General features: G+C 36.8%; 1 protein-coding gene across 3 annotated transcripts in view; it reads left to right on the plus strand.

The window, feature by feature from the left end:
- LOC122821260 (potassium voltage-gated channel subfamily C member 1-like) overlaps nt 1-16,715 on the plus strand; it is a 58,970-nt gene that overhangs the window by 28,961 nt on the left and 13,294 nt on the right. Inside the window, exon 5 of one of the 3 annotated variants that reach the window (XM_044099026.1) lies at nt 14,829-16,714. The exons of the other annotated variants lie outside the window; for them this stretch is intronic. Within the exon in view, the coding sequence (XP_043954961.1) occupies nt 14,829-14,980 (152 nt within the window). The 3' untranslated portion in view covers nt 14,981-16,714. Of the gene's footprint in view, nt 1-14,828; nt 16,715 lie in introns of those variants that run through there. 3 annotated transcript variants of the gene reach the window in all.

A 16,715-nucleotide genomic window follows, 5' to 3' on the forward strand; every position in this document is an offset into this window, starting at 1 on the left:
CCGTTCCTCCCCCTTTTTAGCTTTAGCATCCAGCCCCATTACTTTCTTTTTAATATCCATCAATTCTTCAGAGACAAAGTCAATAGTTTTTTTAAGCCTCTCAATTTTTAATGTTACCATGCTCTCGAGTGTGTCGGCCCAGGCATTTATGATGGCCGAGAGTCTAATAACAATGTCATCTGGGTCACCGGTACTGGTGGAGAGCTTTCCCTTCTTTATAAGAGGGGATTTTACTGGGATAACAGGTAGCGGCGAGAGTGAAAAGTCCCCGACATCCATAGATGCTCCGGCAGTAGCGTTGCCAGAAGCAGCGATGTTAGCATAGTTATGCAAATCAAGGTTTACACTGTTCATGTTGGACGATTTACGGTCTTTTCTCTTGTTATCCAATCTGTGTGTGATTGTGATAAGGACCGAGATGCCAAACTAGACAGGTTTAAATTATGGCTTTAAGTACAGTTTTTAGCAGAGCTTGAGAATAGAACCCTTACCAAGAGGACATCTCGTGCCATCCTCCCCCTCACCCTTGCTTTGTTACAAAGTGTCCTTAACAGGTGATTCCTTCCAGAATTGCCCGGTTGTAACTTTTGTAGCAATTTCCAGATTCGCCACTGCTTAAGTCAGAGCTTAGTCTCCTCTTACTGCACTAACCTAGTTTTCAGCTCCATAACAGTTTGTTTTGAGCGCAGATCAGTTGTCTTTTTAGCCACTTAACCTCACGTCCAGCTAAGCTAGGTTGGTGGCGTTAACTGAAGAAGCCTTCTAGAGTTCGATAACGGTCAACCGTCCCCGGTTCTGCTGGTACTGCCCAATGACCAGTACCATATGACTTTACTGTCCTTCCTTTTCCAATAGCAACACTTCGCTTTTCTCTAATTAATGGCGTATTAAGTTCTGTTGAGTTGCTTTTGACCAAAAAAGGTTAGAGTTAACTCCCGCTCTCTGGGTAAACTCCCTTATTGGTCTATGTCGCTCCTCGACTTATGTCTTCATAGTTCTAACCTCATTTTTTGCTAATTATTTTACCATGGTTGCCCTTTAAGCCAACAAAAGTAATAGGATACTTCATGGGATCGAGCCGCAAGTTTTGATAAATTGTGGGGGTGCATGCTGCGATTTAGGCCGCATTAATAGTGAAAGAAAGCAGCAGCTTTTTTGAGGTAAAGAATGCACATCAAAAATGATCCAAAGTGGAAGATTTACTGCAGACATGATGTCCAAAGAGCAAAGGAAGTAAGTTCCATTTGACTCATGCCCCTAAACTGACAACCACATGGACTAGATGCATTGAACACTTCTGTGTTTTACCTCCAACTCGGCCCAACTCTTCCAAAAATTTCCCTGTAGTTGGGGAAGTGATGTCACACAAGGGTGTTGGTGTAAAGGTTGGAGTGGAGGACTCAGTGGGGACCTCTGGAGGAGAGGGGCAGGTTAGCTGGAGGTTCTGAAGAAACTGTGTTGTTCTTCCCATGGTACCCTCTGGTGGAAACCTTGTAGGAAGCACTAACCATACAGACGACACCCCAGATCCCTAACGATAATAAAAGTTTTTATTGAGAATGACAATACTATTAAAATTTGATTTAATGGTTTCAGTAGAGATACATTAAAAACCTTTAATTGTTTAACATTTAAACGTAGTGTTTAATTGAGAAGCTTACTTTGTAAAAGTGAAAAGAATAATTATCATAGTTTGATTGTTGTGCTAATTTAAATTCAATTTAAAATACTTTATTAATCCCAAAGGAAAATTAAATGTTGAAACTCATTAATTTAGATTCTTCAAAGAGTTATTGAAGATTGTGATCACACTTGGCAGGAAAGATTTCCTGCAACAGTCTGTAATGCACTGAATCTGAACAAGCTTCTGACTGAAGATGCTCTGCCTTAGTGTAGATAGTGTTGTGAAGAGAATGGTCAGGGTCTATAATTTTCTTGATCCCATGAGGAATCCCACTTTGCATAATGATTTTCAGAGGTTCCACAGTCGTCCCCAGAACAGAACCAGAACTCGCCTTTATCAGGTCTGAGTCTTTTTAGGTCCCTGGTTCTGATGCTGCTTCCCCAACAAATGAAGGCAGCAGAGATGACGCTCTCAACAACAGACTGATGGAAGATCTGCAGCATCTTGCTGGAAACCTTGAAGGATCTAGCTTCCTCAAGAAGTCCAGTCTGCTCTGGACTTCTTGAGTCCAGAGAAATCATCTTATCATCTTGATGATAAGATGATTGTACTGTGTTGCTGACCACCTGGTTAGATGCACAGTCCTTCAGTCTCAACTGTTGCCATAGCTAAAATCTGATGCTGTGAGATTAATCTTTATTTTTTAGCTTGGTTTGTTCACAAATACATTGCGGAAGGTTTGGACGATATGGAAAAAGTCCTACAACGTTCAATTTTTTTTTTTTATGGTTAGACATAATATTAGACATAGACAGAGTTTATTGTCATTAATTGTATGTTTAAAAAATGTACAAAGTGAATAGCTGTATGATTGTCAATCATACAGCTATGTTAAATAAGAGGCATATTTTAAACTGAAATCTTTAAGCATTAAAAAAGAAAGAAAATTGACATATTCCTTTGCTGATATCAAAAAGATAAAATAGCCAAGTATCTTTAATATGTCCCTAGTACAAAGGATCCTCTGAATTACTCAAAGTGCCTCCTATTCATTTCCATAAGCAGTGTAAGTTATCTTTAATAATTCCTGCCCATAAAAACTGAAAACAAGTGAGCTGAGCCAAAACCATCTGACTGATAACTTACACAAAAACTGATGAGTCATAAAGGTCATTTATATTTCCATAGAAATCAGTTTTTTAATATTATGGACCAGTTTGATTATCCTTCTCTTAGTTTATTTTATTTTATTTCCTTTTGGGATCAATGAAGTATTTTATAATTTTAAATTAGCTGTTCTGTGTATTTTAATAGTTACTGTAAAGCAACATCTGTCTTTTTTTGCTACAACTTTGACATTCAGTTCCTCTTGATTCTTTTACCAATAATGAGTAAATTTGCTTTTACTGCTGTGATTAAAATACATATTTGAAGAAATAACTTGTCTAAAAGTCAAAATTAAAAGTTATGAAATTACACTCAATTCTGGAATTGTGTGTTTTCCCAAATCATCATTTACTCAACAATTGTTTTAAGCCAGCTCTGCTTTATTCATCCACATTTTCTGTTCTGTCTGAACAGGAGTCCATTATTATAAATTATAAAAAATTCCACAGGATAAAAATATAAAAATACTTCTTAAAGCTGGATTAAATTATTATATACTAAACAGTACTTATTTTTTTCATAGTTCACAAACTGCAGAAAAAACTTAGTCCTATCTTGACTTGTCTAGGTCTCTATAACTTTACATTATAAAGTCTGAACACTAGAGCCACATTCACCTCTTGACACTCAAAACACATTCATATGTGGGGAAGGAAACTGAAGTATCCAGAAAGAACTCAGACATGCAAACTCTACACAGAACGCATCGTCAGAATTTGTATCTAGGACCTTCTTGCTGCAATGCAGTCAAAGTCTCCAAATGCCTACAAAACAATAAGTTTGAAAGTTTCTTAAAGACTGTTTCTCCTGGTGAAGTATGCTGGGAGTAACACTAAACCAGTCATAGACATATCCCAATAAAACTCTTTGTATGTAATGAAGTCTGGATGGTTTTTGCATTGTCAGCCCGACAATATATAAGTGTTCATCACACGAATTCATCCAGTCGGATAATATTTCCAGTGTGAATTGGCCAAGAAGATGTTATAAAAGGTTAAAAATAAATTATTGATTTTTTTTTTTTAAACTTTAAATATATTTTTACTTTTTATAATTTATAATACTCTATATCAGTAGTGTATTATTATTAATCCTTTTGATGTCCAAATAGGAACAAGTTTTATTATTTTTATGCCACCATAATAAGTTTGAACAGAACGTGTCTGTTTGGTGTTTCTGTTAATTTCCATCATTTTCTCTTGCATAGAAATTATTATGCCACTTACAATATTGGTTTCCAGTTTTAAATTATTATAACATATCAATGTAGCTTTATTCTCTATACTGTTCTTGTATGACTGTGGGTCATGTAGACAGACTGAGCCCAGGCAGTTTGGGTTCTCCAGGGTCCAGAACAGCAATCCCTCACATCACCTTTAATAATGGTAGCACCACCTAGTGGTCATGGTCATTACAACATGTATTGGTCATGTCTTGCTGGTGAAGAACAGCTCTGCTTTAAATATAGTTTTGTCCTGAATGTCTCACTCTGTCAGCTCATTTGGACATGATAAATGTTGCAACTCTTCTCTTGTTAATGTTCAGGATCTAATATTTTTAGTCTAGCTTCTTTACAATAAAGTATAGTTGCCTAATTTTGTTACTGTAGTTACTGTAGCCACTTTGCCCCTCTATAAGTGAAGTACAACCTCTTATTTTATAAATTTACGATCTACACTCAGGAATTTATTTTGAACACATGAAGTATTTTTAATGTGTGGTTTGCTTCTACTGCTCAGCAGCAGGTGAATTTAGTCTGCCCTGGTTGCACACATTGGAGACGACCAGGCCAAGAAAATTGCTGAACCTTCAAACGTTTTTTATCTTCCATAGAGACGGGAAACAATGTGATCTATTACTTCCAATTGGATTGTAATTTTCTTTAGAACAGCATGTTGCCATATAACTGACTTTCTCAAAGACTTCAGCAAATCAACAGTGTTTATCAGCAAACAATACACTCACTAAGGGCACCGAAACATCTAGAGCTGGCTCCACACCAGGAAACTAGTTCTGCAAAGACATGGATGAGTGAATTTTCTGTTGAAGAAGCTGTCTTTACCTCAACCTAACAGAGGACAGTTTGTATAAATTCAAGTAGAAGGCAAGAATTCCTTTAATCATAGCCTTCCCTGATAATTTGTTATAGAGGCAAAGAGTGTGTGTAAGGTTAGCAGTGGGTAAAGTAACCAAATAGTTTTTGATATATAAAATAGGTATACAGTTCAGTGTAAAATACTTTGGTAGTTTTATTAAAAGATGAAAGGTATACTCTGTAGGACAGTGTTTCCCAACCCTTGCCTCAAGGCACACTGTCCTACATGTTTTAGAGGTTTCCTTCTTTAATGTGCCTGATTCAACTGATTACAGTTCAACAAATGCCTGTTAATCAGTCATCAATTGAAATCAGCTGGACTGAAGCAAGGAAATATCTAAAACATGCAGGGCAGTGAGCCTTGAAGACCAGAGTTGGGAAGCACTGATGTAGGAGAACACAAAGTTAACAGAACCAACCTCACCAACAATAAAATAAATGAAAACATTATAAAAGTGTGAAAAATATATTAACCTAACCTTAACCACACTTTCATTGTGACCCTGTTATGCAAAGGAATATTTTACAGTGAGAAAAAAATCAAACCAAAACAGATGCTTGTCTAATGTGAGTTGTTGTTGTTGCTGTCATTTTTATGTTTTTTATGTATCTCCTTTTACAGGATGTGAGTCAGATTGTGAATTAAAACATTTACTTGTTAGTCTATTTTTTGTCTTATTTTTGTCTTTTTCTGTTTTTGTCTCTACATCTGTCCCTTTTTTGTCATCGTCTGTGTTTTGTACGTAGTGATCTTTCCTTTCTCCTGCTCTTCTTCTTCCTCCTCTTTCTCCTCCTCACACCCTGCCTCTTCTCACTCTGGTACTTACAGCTAGGGTAAAGACTGTCCCAAAACAAGTGCCCATATAGCTTATTATCCCCTAGTATGCAAATGATATTAAGCAAAGAGAAAGAAGCAAAATGACTATATCATAGAGCACAGTGAGGTAGGAATACTAATAATAAAAATGGAAACTCAAAATAAACTAAATACTTTAACTGTGCATGTTTGTTTTGGGAAGGGTTCCAGAGTGAAAACAACTACTGTGCTGTAGATTGGTTTGTTGATTTCATGTTCCATCTCTTGATAGTGAACACAAGTTGCATCTTACAGCTGAAGCAGCCCAAGATGTCCTATTGACTCAAATTGATTAGGGCAAATTGTGCAGACTGACGTGTTTTAAAGACCTGCTGACGAAGGAGCAAATGTTTTCACTATCTTTTTAGAAAAGAACATGAATACTGTTATGCTCAACAGGCCATTATTAGATGACAAAACACTAGGATTGGGCGGTAATATGGTAATATCATCTACCTGAGTCGCAAAGTTATGCATACTGATTTATATACAGTGCTTATGAGAAGGTGTTTTCTTTTCATTAACCTGTTCAATTTATAAGCTCATAAAATTAGATTTGTGTTTGTGGTTTATGTTGGCTAAATGTAACACTCTTCTGTCAGGATTGTGCTGAAGCCGTTTGTGCATGTGCTCAGAAAGAAATGAGGTCAAGAATGCTTGCTAGTCACTTTTTAAAAATCATAATCCACATCAGAAAACACCTTTCACCCTTTCATCCACTGCTAAGTAAAGACTGGCATTCAGCCTGAAGGCTTATAAGCCTTTTGCATCTCCTGGCTAGATCTTATTGAGGTTCTTCTAAGTGTTGAAATATTAAGTGTCGTGTACAATAACGTCAGTACAACATTTTCCATTAACACAATGAGAGTAAAGGAAGATAACCTTATATCTGGTGATGTACAAATCACCTCTGTGACTTATATTTAAGATGTCATAACTACATATCACAGTAGTGAAACCATCACTACAACGTCCTCCTGCTCATCTTTTGTTTCAAATCGACTGCTCACAAACCACTGCAGCATAGGGACTGTTATGCCCTCAGGAGTTGCTGTTCCTGCCCCTATCAATCCATTGTAGCAGTCCATAAATGGTTAAATTTGAACTCAAGTTACTAACAAATGCATTTACCACAAACATAAATTTATCAAAACTTCCTTTACTGATTTAAAGATTAAGAAAGACTTTAAGTGTCGGTTCCTCAGAAGAAGTCTAGTCTCATTACCTCCAGTTGTCACAGTCATCACTCAGGCCAGCATCATTTGTGGCAATGCATTCTCTGCATCTGCAACAGATTGTGTTTGTCTTTGTCGAATCTGACGCAGCAGTGTGACTGTGGCCCTGCTGCGCTGTAGGTACACAGGCAATAGCAGGCTGAAGAATGTAGCTCTTTGCATGCACTGATGTTCTTTCTGGGTAAGATCCATCATCTGGCCCCATCCATTTTTCCTGAGAAGACTTGGTCTGGAAGTCTTTCCACACACCTGCTGTTTGTCTATAGATGTGGTTTTGCGGTTTGCACAGCCTGTTCAAGCTGAGCTTAAGTGGTGTGAACAAATCTTTATATTAGCTAATATCCCTTAACTCAGCAGATATGAACTGTGTGGGCGTAAGAGTCTCTTGTCTTTTCATTGCTCAGTCAGTGTGTTTACACTCATTGATGATCAATTACAAGTGTTGTTGCTTTAATTACCAATTCAAGAAGAAAATCATTCTCGATAATCATTTCTTTCAACATTTTAGTGAAATATGCGGCTTCAAAATGCTCAGTTTCTGCATTTCCTGTTTCTTTAGACCTGAGAATGTTTTGGGTTTTTTTGCTGACTGTGCAGCTCTGACTGACTACACAGACTGAGCTGTTGTGCAACAATAGGTTTGGTTTGGCTACCACATTAACAAAAGCCAGTGCAATTGTTAAGTGCAACTCACCAGTAATTTTGATCCAACTTACCAAGTTAAAGTAAGCTGGATCTAAATTATCCAGATTATCAAAAAATAATAGCTAAATAGTTTTTCAGTCTCAGTTATTGCTTATGAATACCTGCTTAATAAATCTAAAGTATTAAAGTGGAGAGAGCTGATTATATGAGTTTTACGTCATGTTATAATGTCATCAAAAACATACCTGGAGTTCTGTTTTGATCATGTTATATCAGAACAACATTATTTCATGCATGCTTGAGGAATTCTTTAATCTCCTATGGAAACCATTCAGGGATCCCTAAATGTTTGCGCTCACAAAGCTCCTCCTTGGAGCTGCTGTCTCCAGCTGCCGCCTCTCAGCTCCTCCAGACTAGCGGCAGCAGCGATTAGCAAACAGTTGGTGAAACTGAGCATCTGCTGAGGTCATCATATGAACTACTTCTCAGTGCAACGCTCCTTAGAACAGCTGTAATCGGCATAATAGAAAGGCATTGTTATGATGACCTGCTGAAAGCAGAGTGTCAAAAAGAGCAGAAGCTTCTTAAAGAGAAAAAGGTCCATTTCAAGGCATTAAATTGAGAAATAAAATTTTATAACAACCGATGGTTGCATAGCTTGTTGATTGTGCTGTAAAATGGCTCTTAGTGCCTGGAAAACCCATGATACTACCCCTTTAATTAGCACAGATATTTGCTACATACGACCTACGATTGCTGTGACAGCCCATGTAAACTTTGGTCAAAGGCTTTAACAAGGTCACAAGGTGTTTGTGTGCACTGGTTGCTATATGTTGCTTCGTTTATAACATTTCTCTGAGGATAAAATATTTAGAAGTATTTTTTCACACTGTTTTGCAATCAAACTGTAATTACCTTCTTCTTATTGTCAGTACCAGCCTTCTCAAACCCAAACGACTTTCATATTGGCACTTCTCTTCTCATGTCACAATGGAGTGCGTTAATTTGCTTTTCTTGCCATCCCGGTCCAGCTTTGTTGGCACTTTTACCAACAAAAGTGTTGGCTCCATATCAGCCTGTAGGGTCAGACAGGTTAACTCAAATTGTTCCAAAGACCACAACACTCGGGACCACAGCATCAACATGTTGTCTCCATTTTTAAATAGCACATAAGTGCATCAAGGGACATCTAGTAGTTGTTTTGTCTCAACAAAAGACTACTGGATCTTTTTCTTCTAAGAAATACTTCTTCTCTTCAGTTCTGTTCTTGCTCCCACCTTTTGAATTCTTGTCACTTGTGGAAGCTTCCTAACTTAACCAACTGGTGAAAGGATGCACTGTGCATATTTTATAGATGGAACCTGAGGCCAACTTGTGTTTCTACCCAAAGAAAGTCTAGGGCAACATGTCCTTTCTGAACCGTTATGACATTTTTTATCATACATTTTATTTCTTTATTACTGGTAAGCTGCTACTTAACAGCAACTGCAGCTTACACCTTTCAAAATTGGAAAAAAAAAGTTAAACACAATTTGAAGCATTTATTGAGACAAGCTGTTAGAGATAATGGATGGAATGACACTACAAGCCTTTTTCAACAAACTGTAGTTTTATATACATGCAAATAATTTGAAAAAACGCAGAAGGTCAAACAAAATTAATACCGCCCAACCCTATGAGTAAAATGTTTCTTTTAACAAGCCCTAAAAAACAATTTCTGTGCATCTTATCTACATTCTGCAGCAAAGACAGACTTGTGAGGAAAAATGAAAGTTGTGTATGCGAAAGTACAACATAAAGAAGAAAAGCTACAAATACATACACTGTAAAAAAACAACATTTACAGTAAAATATCAGTAACTGTAGTTGGCAAACTTTTACCTTATTTCATAGCTAACTAATTCTGGCAATCACAGCTGTCGGTATTTTACTGTAAATCAGAGAGGTTTTGTTTTCTTTACAGTGTACCTCCTTATTTGTTAACTGGGTCAGTTAGGACACAATCTGGCAAGATCAACAATTTGACAAGCAAAAGGGAGAAAGAAACCACATAACTGACTGAACTTAACTGCATTTCACAGGTTCATCAGGATCAGAACAACTCAGATTTTCAAGTGCTACTTCAGAACCCTATGGCCCAACAAAGCTTTAAATGTCTAAAACTGTGATTTTTCTTTTTGTTCTTATCAGTTATCAAGTATTTAGTATTTCTAGCTTTACAGGCTTTTTTAAAGAAACTCACTGCCTTGAAATTCAATCCAATCATACAGACAGTTTCAAAGTTATGTCTAAGGAAATTCTTCAGACTGCATCAAGTCTCTAACCTGCATGAAGCCACAGCTGAGTCAGATGCATTAAGTTGGAAACTCTTGAAATTATTTCTGAATAAAATCTCACCTGCTTCCTGATTTTCTTAAAATGAATATTTTTTTAGCTCAAAGTTATTTCAAATGAGTCAAAGTCATGTGACCAATTATTTTTACTTAGAGAAGGAAGTTTTCCACACAATGCACATGAAGAATTTTCCTTTCAGACATTCTAAAGTCCAAAATCATAGCTCAAGGGGAATTAGAAAATGGTCACCGCGATACAGTTGTAGAGAAACTCAAACTGTGCAGTTCCTCTAGAGTTACCATGGTTACCCTCTGATCATTTCTCTTCTACCCTGGCTTGTCAGTTTAGCCAGAGGGCCACGTCTTGATAAATTTGGTGGCTACGATAGACTTTCTATTTTCAGATAATGGATTAAACAATGCTCTGTGGGATATTCAAAGCATGGAAGTAAAAAATAAATTCAGTCACATCCAGGTTTCTTATTTGTATGTAACACTTAATCAAACAGAAGGTCAGGTCAGGAGAATCATACATAACAATCAGAATTGATTTGGGTCAGTCCCGCTGAGTGAAAATGTCATACTCTGATGTGTTGAGAATCCAAAAGGAGGAATGAGGAATATTTTAATTTTAATAAGATGAGTGCGTCCATAGCTTACAGAAAATTAGAGTCAGGTGGAATAACAGTAAACACTCAGGAACATGAGGGACAAAGAGCTACAGGAGTTTGATGATCTGACTAATACACTGAAGAGGTGATTACTGCATGAAAACTTTTGAGTAAAGAAAAACAACTTACTAAAAATTACTAAATAGATACACACTGAGCAGAACACCAAATCAGTCTTTAGACAGTAATCTTTATTATAGTAAAAGGCCAAATAATTATCAAGTGATGAACAGAGGCACTGCTTGTCACTAAAACTAAATTTTCCTGAAATCAAAGAGGAAAACAGTTTCTCGATTAATTGTGTTATCACACATTGAGCATATTCACTCTTTCTTCCAGTCTTATATTGGCCCATGTTGCTTTTGAAGGGCTCTGCTTTATGCTCTGTATCTTCCGAAGTGCCGTCTTTTCCCCACAAAATTCTAACATTGGTGTATCATTCCATCTTCAGGCTATCCTCCTCAGTCTCTTCCTCTTCGTTGTGTTACTAAAGTCTGACCAGTGGAGGTATGTACATGTCACAGCACTGCAGAATTGCTGCGATTAAAAGCTTTGCCTCTTGCGTTTCCATTAATGAAGAGAATAAGTGGTAAAACTAGTCAAACCGTTAAAAAAAATCTTATGTAGACAAAACTAATGTTGTGGCTTAAGTCATGTGCAATAATACCTTCAGGTATTAATATTACTTTGCGCTTGCTTGTATTCGTCTTACCGTCGCATTAATAAGCAATCCACTCACTTTAAGGTTTGCGCTACAAAGTTAGTGAGTTAGTTTTAGACATGTCTTGATTGAACTGAAAAATGCCAGAAACCTCTAGATAGAAGCTACCTGCAGACTGTGCTTTTTAAGGGTCAGCTGCTCCTTATGCAAATGTATGCTATGCCACATGGTCGCATGCCAAAGCAAAACAGTTTTTATAAGATGAGGAATTATAAGGCAACAAACAAGGCCATTATTATTTTTTGTTGACCTAACTAATACAGCATTGTGGCCATGACATGCCTGTCACTTAGTTTGGTTTGTTAGTAAAATCTCTTTTACTGCTGCAAACATGTTGCTTGTCAATTTACAATTACATTATGCACAATGGTGATAGCTTAAATACATTATTATGCAGAAAAAAATGTTAGTTTTATTATAGTATTTTTTTCTTAGTCTCTGTAGCAGAGATGTTTTCCTAGTCATTTCCTCAAGTTGTTAAGTAGAAAGTCTAAGTCAGGGGTCTTCAAGTCTAGGCTTCGAGGGTCAGTGTGTCTTTGGTCCAATACACCTCAATCACCTCCTCAGTGTCCAGTCAACCTCTCCAGAGTCCTGCTGATGACCTGATTATTTCACTGTGGTGTGTTGAAGCAGAGGGACATCTGAAAGCTGCAGAAATCTGGATGCAAGGACCCCTGGTCCAAGTCAAGTCTCAAGTATTTCACTACAAGTCAGAGTCAAGCTTCAAGTCTCTAATGACTTTCTGTTATTAAATTAGTGCTCTAAGTGCACTTATGCCAGTGGTTCAGGGCACCAAACCTGTGCAGTTTGTCTTTAGACCTACATTACCTCATGAACATTTGATAACTACATTTTATAGTTATTAAAGTGTTTCAGTCGCATTTTATTCACCATCCAAATTATCAGCTAAAAGCCCAGGTGTATTACTTTGAAAATTGCTCAGTTATGATATTTACCCCATTAGAAATAGAAACAGGCATTTATGCTCCAAGAAATATGATGCCATAATAAAAATAACACATAGATTCAAACTTGTTGATGTTGAATCTCTGGATGATTCAAAGAAAGTTTAAAGCTTTAATTTTTTGGTAATGATGAATGAGTAATAAAGTTAAAACGTTAACATCCCTGTCTTTACACTGTCTTCATTATAAATATACATGGTTAGGTTGTAATGTTAGAGCTAGCTTAGCAGAGAGAGAATGTTTGCTAATGTGATCTGCCTTTACACTACAGAAGTGACACTTTTAAAACTCTTCTGAATACGGGTTTTGTTCCTTGGCCTCTGACACACTTTGAGACTTCTGCTGTTGCATCAGTTTAACTTTTACTGATTTCACTGTAGTCTTTTTTTTTTTGTCCTTTGTGTATTTTGAGTATGCAGTGATTTATTTCACACAGCACTTTGTTATAAAGTACTAGTTGTTTTAGTAGTAGTAGGTAAATCACGTTTATTTTTAAGGGCGCTCTGATTGCAGTTTTGTGGTCAATCACCAGTTACTGAGCTTTAAAAAGCCTGACTTGCCGATTCCGTTCAATACTGATTTTTTTTTTTTTTGTCTGAAATGTTGCTTAATATAGCAAGACATTTGGGTGAACATGCAGACATGACCTGGAGGACTGGTCAGTCAGTCAAACTTCTAACAGGAGAACGGAAGAGAACAGTGGCTGATTTTTATACCTGTGCTAAGGAAGATAAGATCTGCTTCACATAAGGGCTGATTTATCGCCATTATTAATATCGTCTCCTAAATGATTCAGTCACCCAATACAGTATTCACTTGTCAAGCAACATCTAAAATGAACAGATTTCTATGAACCGTTAATTTCCATATTCTACCAGCGTTACTGTCCAATAACCCTGTCATCTTTTCACAGTAAAACATGCGCCAGATGAGCAGTCTACAGCTCACATATTGGCTTCATTTCAGTCTTCATTACATGAGATAAAACATTTTGGTCTGAGTCTCTGTCTCAGAACAACAGTCAGAGTTAAGTCTCGAAAGTCTGCAAGTCTGAAGTCTTATTTTTTCCAACGTAAGGGCAACTCGAGTCAGTCTGAAACTCTTTTGCCATTTCTGCAATGTAGACATTTTTGCATAACAGTAATCCAATATATGAGCATTAAACACAGATTTGATTTGATACAATGCAGTTCAACCAAAATTTGTGTATGATTCAACAGGATGTGACCAAATGGAACAGTTCTTACTCGCTTACACTCCCTCCTGAGAAAAGTGTTTAAAACAAAACAGTTTTCACATCTCATCTGAACAAGTCAGGTTTTTACAATTCAAGCCATATAAATTCAAAATTGGTCTTCCCTGATCATTGTTTTTGGTTGTTTTCTTTATTTCAGAAATTCTTTTTTTACATGAACAGCCAAATGCATAAAACTCTTAAAACTGTACTTCCTTGACTAAAATGGCTTTAAACTGAAGAGACAGACTTGTGCCCAAATATTGTATTGTAAACTTAACTAATAAGTTTCTCTTAAAAAGTCCTCTTGAACTTATTTCCTCATAAGGAACAAACATATAAAATGTAAATCAGAAAACTGTAAGGAATTTTGAAAATCAAGCATTGCTCGCTCATATCTTTGCTCTGATTAGTTTTGACATTTTGTGGAAATCAAAATGTGTGATGCCTTAAACGTCCCTTTAAAATGTTCCGATAGCTAATTTGAACATGATCATCAGATACAGGACACAGACATTGCTTACTGAAAGCCTGCAGGTGGTTTATGATGGTCAGTCTGTCTTCCTGTCTCTCTGTCTGTACTTCCGTCTTGATTAGTGTTTTTCAGGGTGAGTTCTTCCAGCTTTGGTAGAAGCCAAAAGAGCTGGGAGGAAAAATGTAACGAGGAATCTGTAAAGGATGTATTAATGTTTGTGTTTTGCTCAAGATGATTTTCTTTCATAGTGCTGTTACACTGTTCTTAATTATCTAAACCAATACAGTGGATGTAGAGTGAAAATACGTTAAAATGTGTTAATTAAAACATTTTGATGTGCAATGCAAAAACCCCTTTCAACATAAATATTTTGTTTGGTCTGCAGTGTGCCACCTATAGCTAGTTCAGTAATATAATGGCAACTGACAGCTTGTCCTGTCTCTGTCTGTTTGTGTTTGTCTCTCCATCTGTTTGTCCCTCCATCCATCTGTCTTTCTTTCAAAAATCCTCCTTTCACTCTGGAACATGTGTTATGTGTTTCGCATTGGGTTTCTTTGGAATTACTTTAATTTATTTTATACTTTATTTCATTTTAATATGCTTCTAACTCTAACGAATGGTTTATTCTTGCTGTACTTGATGTGCAATGCTGTCATAACATAACATCTATGAAAACATTATTATTTATCTGTGGTCTTCCATTCCAAACTGTTTGTATATAATTAACACCCTCACCTTCTGATATCTGTTGTGAATCATCTTCACCCTGACTTAACCATAACCTTTTGGCCTGTGCATGTCATGTAGTCACAGGCTATGAGAAGTCACGCAGCCTAAATAACATTTCCGGGATGACGGGGGGTCCACTGCGACTCACTCCAATCACCAACTCCACCTTCGAGACCTTTGAGCCATCTGGCCTCAGGCGATGTCACTCCCCCATCCCATCCATCTTGTAGCTCACCCAAAAAGAGAAGACTACATGCAAATAACACAAAAGCAATAACAATGAAGAAGTGCTATTTATAAGCTGTTCTTTAGTCCTTCAATGCATTCTCTAAAACTTTTGCTTCAGAAATCCTTAATTCTAGAGATTAGCTATATCTATGACACACAAAAAATTAACATTTTGGAATTGTATTTGGAAATACAACAATTTCCACAAACAAACTTTACCTACTGACAGGCCTTGGTTAATTAATACTGAGAATAACTTAGCTGTCTAGTTACCCTATACTAATCCTTGTCTGTTGCTGATTGCCCTGTCACTTTAATGTTTTAATTCAATGTTAAAGAGCAGCTGTGAAGAAAAATAATGCTAAGACTTCAGCAAACACAATAACCATACTATGTAAACTGTACATTTTTTAAATAACTGCATATAGAATACCCATTAGTAAACTAAATAAAGAAAAAGCATTTAGTGGTACATCCTAAAAACTCAGCACCTTAAAAACACCTAGCTGGCAGAGTTAATTTTTTCTTTCTAATATAAAACTGTTGTAAACTGAGAGGCCAGAGGTTTGATCAACTAAAAGCCTCAACCACAAGCTTGAGCTCTGCTTCTACTTCCTCCCCTATTTCCTCTGTAGCTGTACTTGATAGCTGTTTCTCTAGAGTCCCAAACTCTGAGGGGTGTAAAATATCTGAGTTAGAAGTTGTAGAAACTAATATATTGTTAGTCATAAGAGGTCTTACAAAGATTTTATATTGAATCAAGCAATAAATAATTAATGAGTAAGGGTATTATGTTTTTTCTTCCAAAGTGTCACAAGCCAATAGTTGTTGGGAATCACTGTCAAGGGATTAACACTGTAGAGCTGGTGCATGTAACATTCATTTTATTCACTTGGGGAAAAATGAAAGCAAACGTGATCACAACATATGAACATGTTTAGGTTGGCCTTCATTGTACCAACAGATTTCTTCTAGAACTTCACCCACCATCTGCTGTCCTCTCACCTGAGCTCTCCTCCAAACACTGAGCTGTAAAACCTGCTGGTATTATTTCTTTGTAAATCATGTTATACAATGATTAGTTTAGGTTTCAAAGAGTCAGAATGTCATCACCTGGGTGGATCTTTCATACAGTATAAGGAGTACATTAGTCAAATCTGCTGTTAATCTGCTGTATGCCATATGGAAAACCTTTTAAAATTATAAAATCAAGTAAAAGCTAATTGGTCAGTTTGTGAGTATGGAGATAAAGTATAGTTTTGGTTAAAACAAGCAAAAGTGAGATCAGAGTTTTTTCATGCAGTTTTCCCTTACATTTTCTGTGTTGTGTTGTAGTTTAACACTTTCAGTGCCAGGCAGTGGAAGCAGAGTCTGGATTTGTGGTTCAGGACGGATCCTGTGTTGAAGCCGTCAGCTGTTGGACGTTTACAACAGAAGCCAGTGGTTGTCCTGGTTACCCTTGACTTTAATTGACTTTTTGTTATGTGTTCAGTACATGATGATATTTTCAGATAATGCAGCTCAGGATCAGGATGAGAAGCTGGGTTTTCCTCAGGTCTGAGTTGATTGACATTTCACTTACCGCCACTGCCATCCATAGCATTACTACTTGAATCTGCAACCAGAATCAGTATTTTTTAGTTTTCTCCCTTTTTGGCTTCTCTGTCTTTCCCTGTTTTTACCCCAAACTTTTCCCCAAACCCCACCCTCCCTCTTTTGTCTGTCCATCTTGTCTTT

This window comes from Gambusia affinis, linkage group LG19 (assembly GCF_019740435.1).
Source record: "Gambusia affinis linkage group LG19, SWU_Gaff_1.0, whole genome shotgun sequence".
Taxonomy (NCBI): Eukaryota; Metazoa; Chordata; class Actinopteri; order Cyprinodontiformes; family Poeciliidae; genus Gambusia; species Gambusia affinis.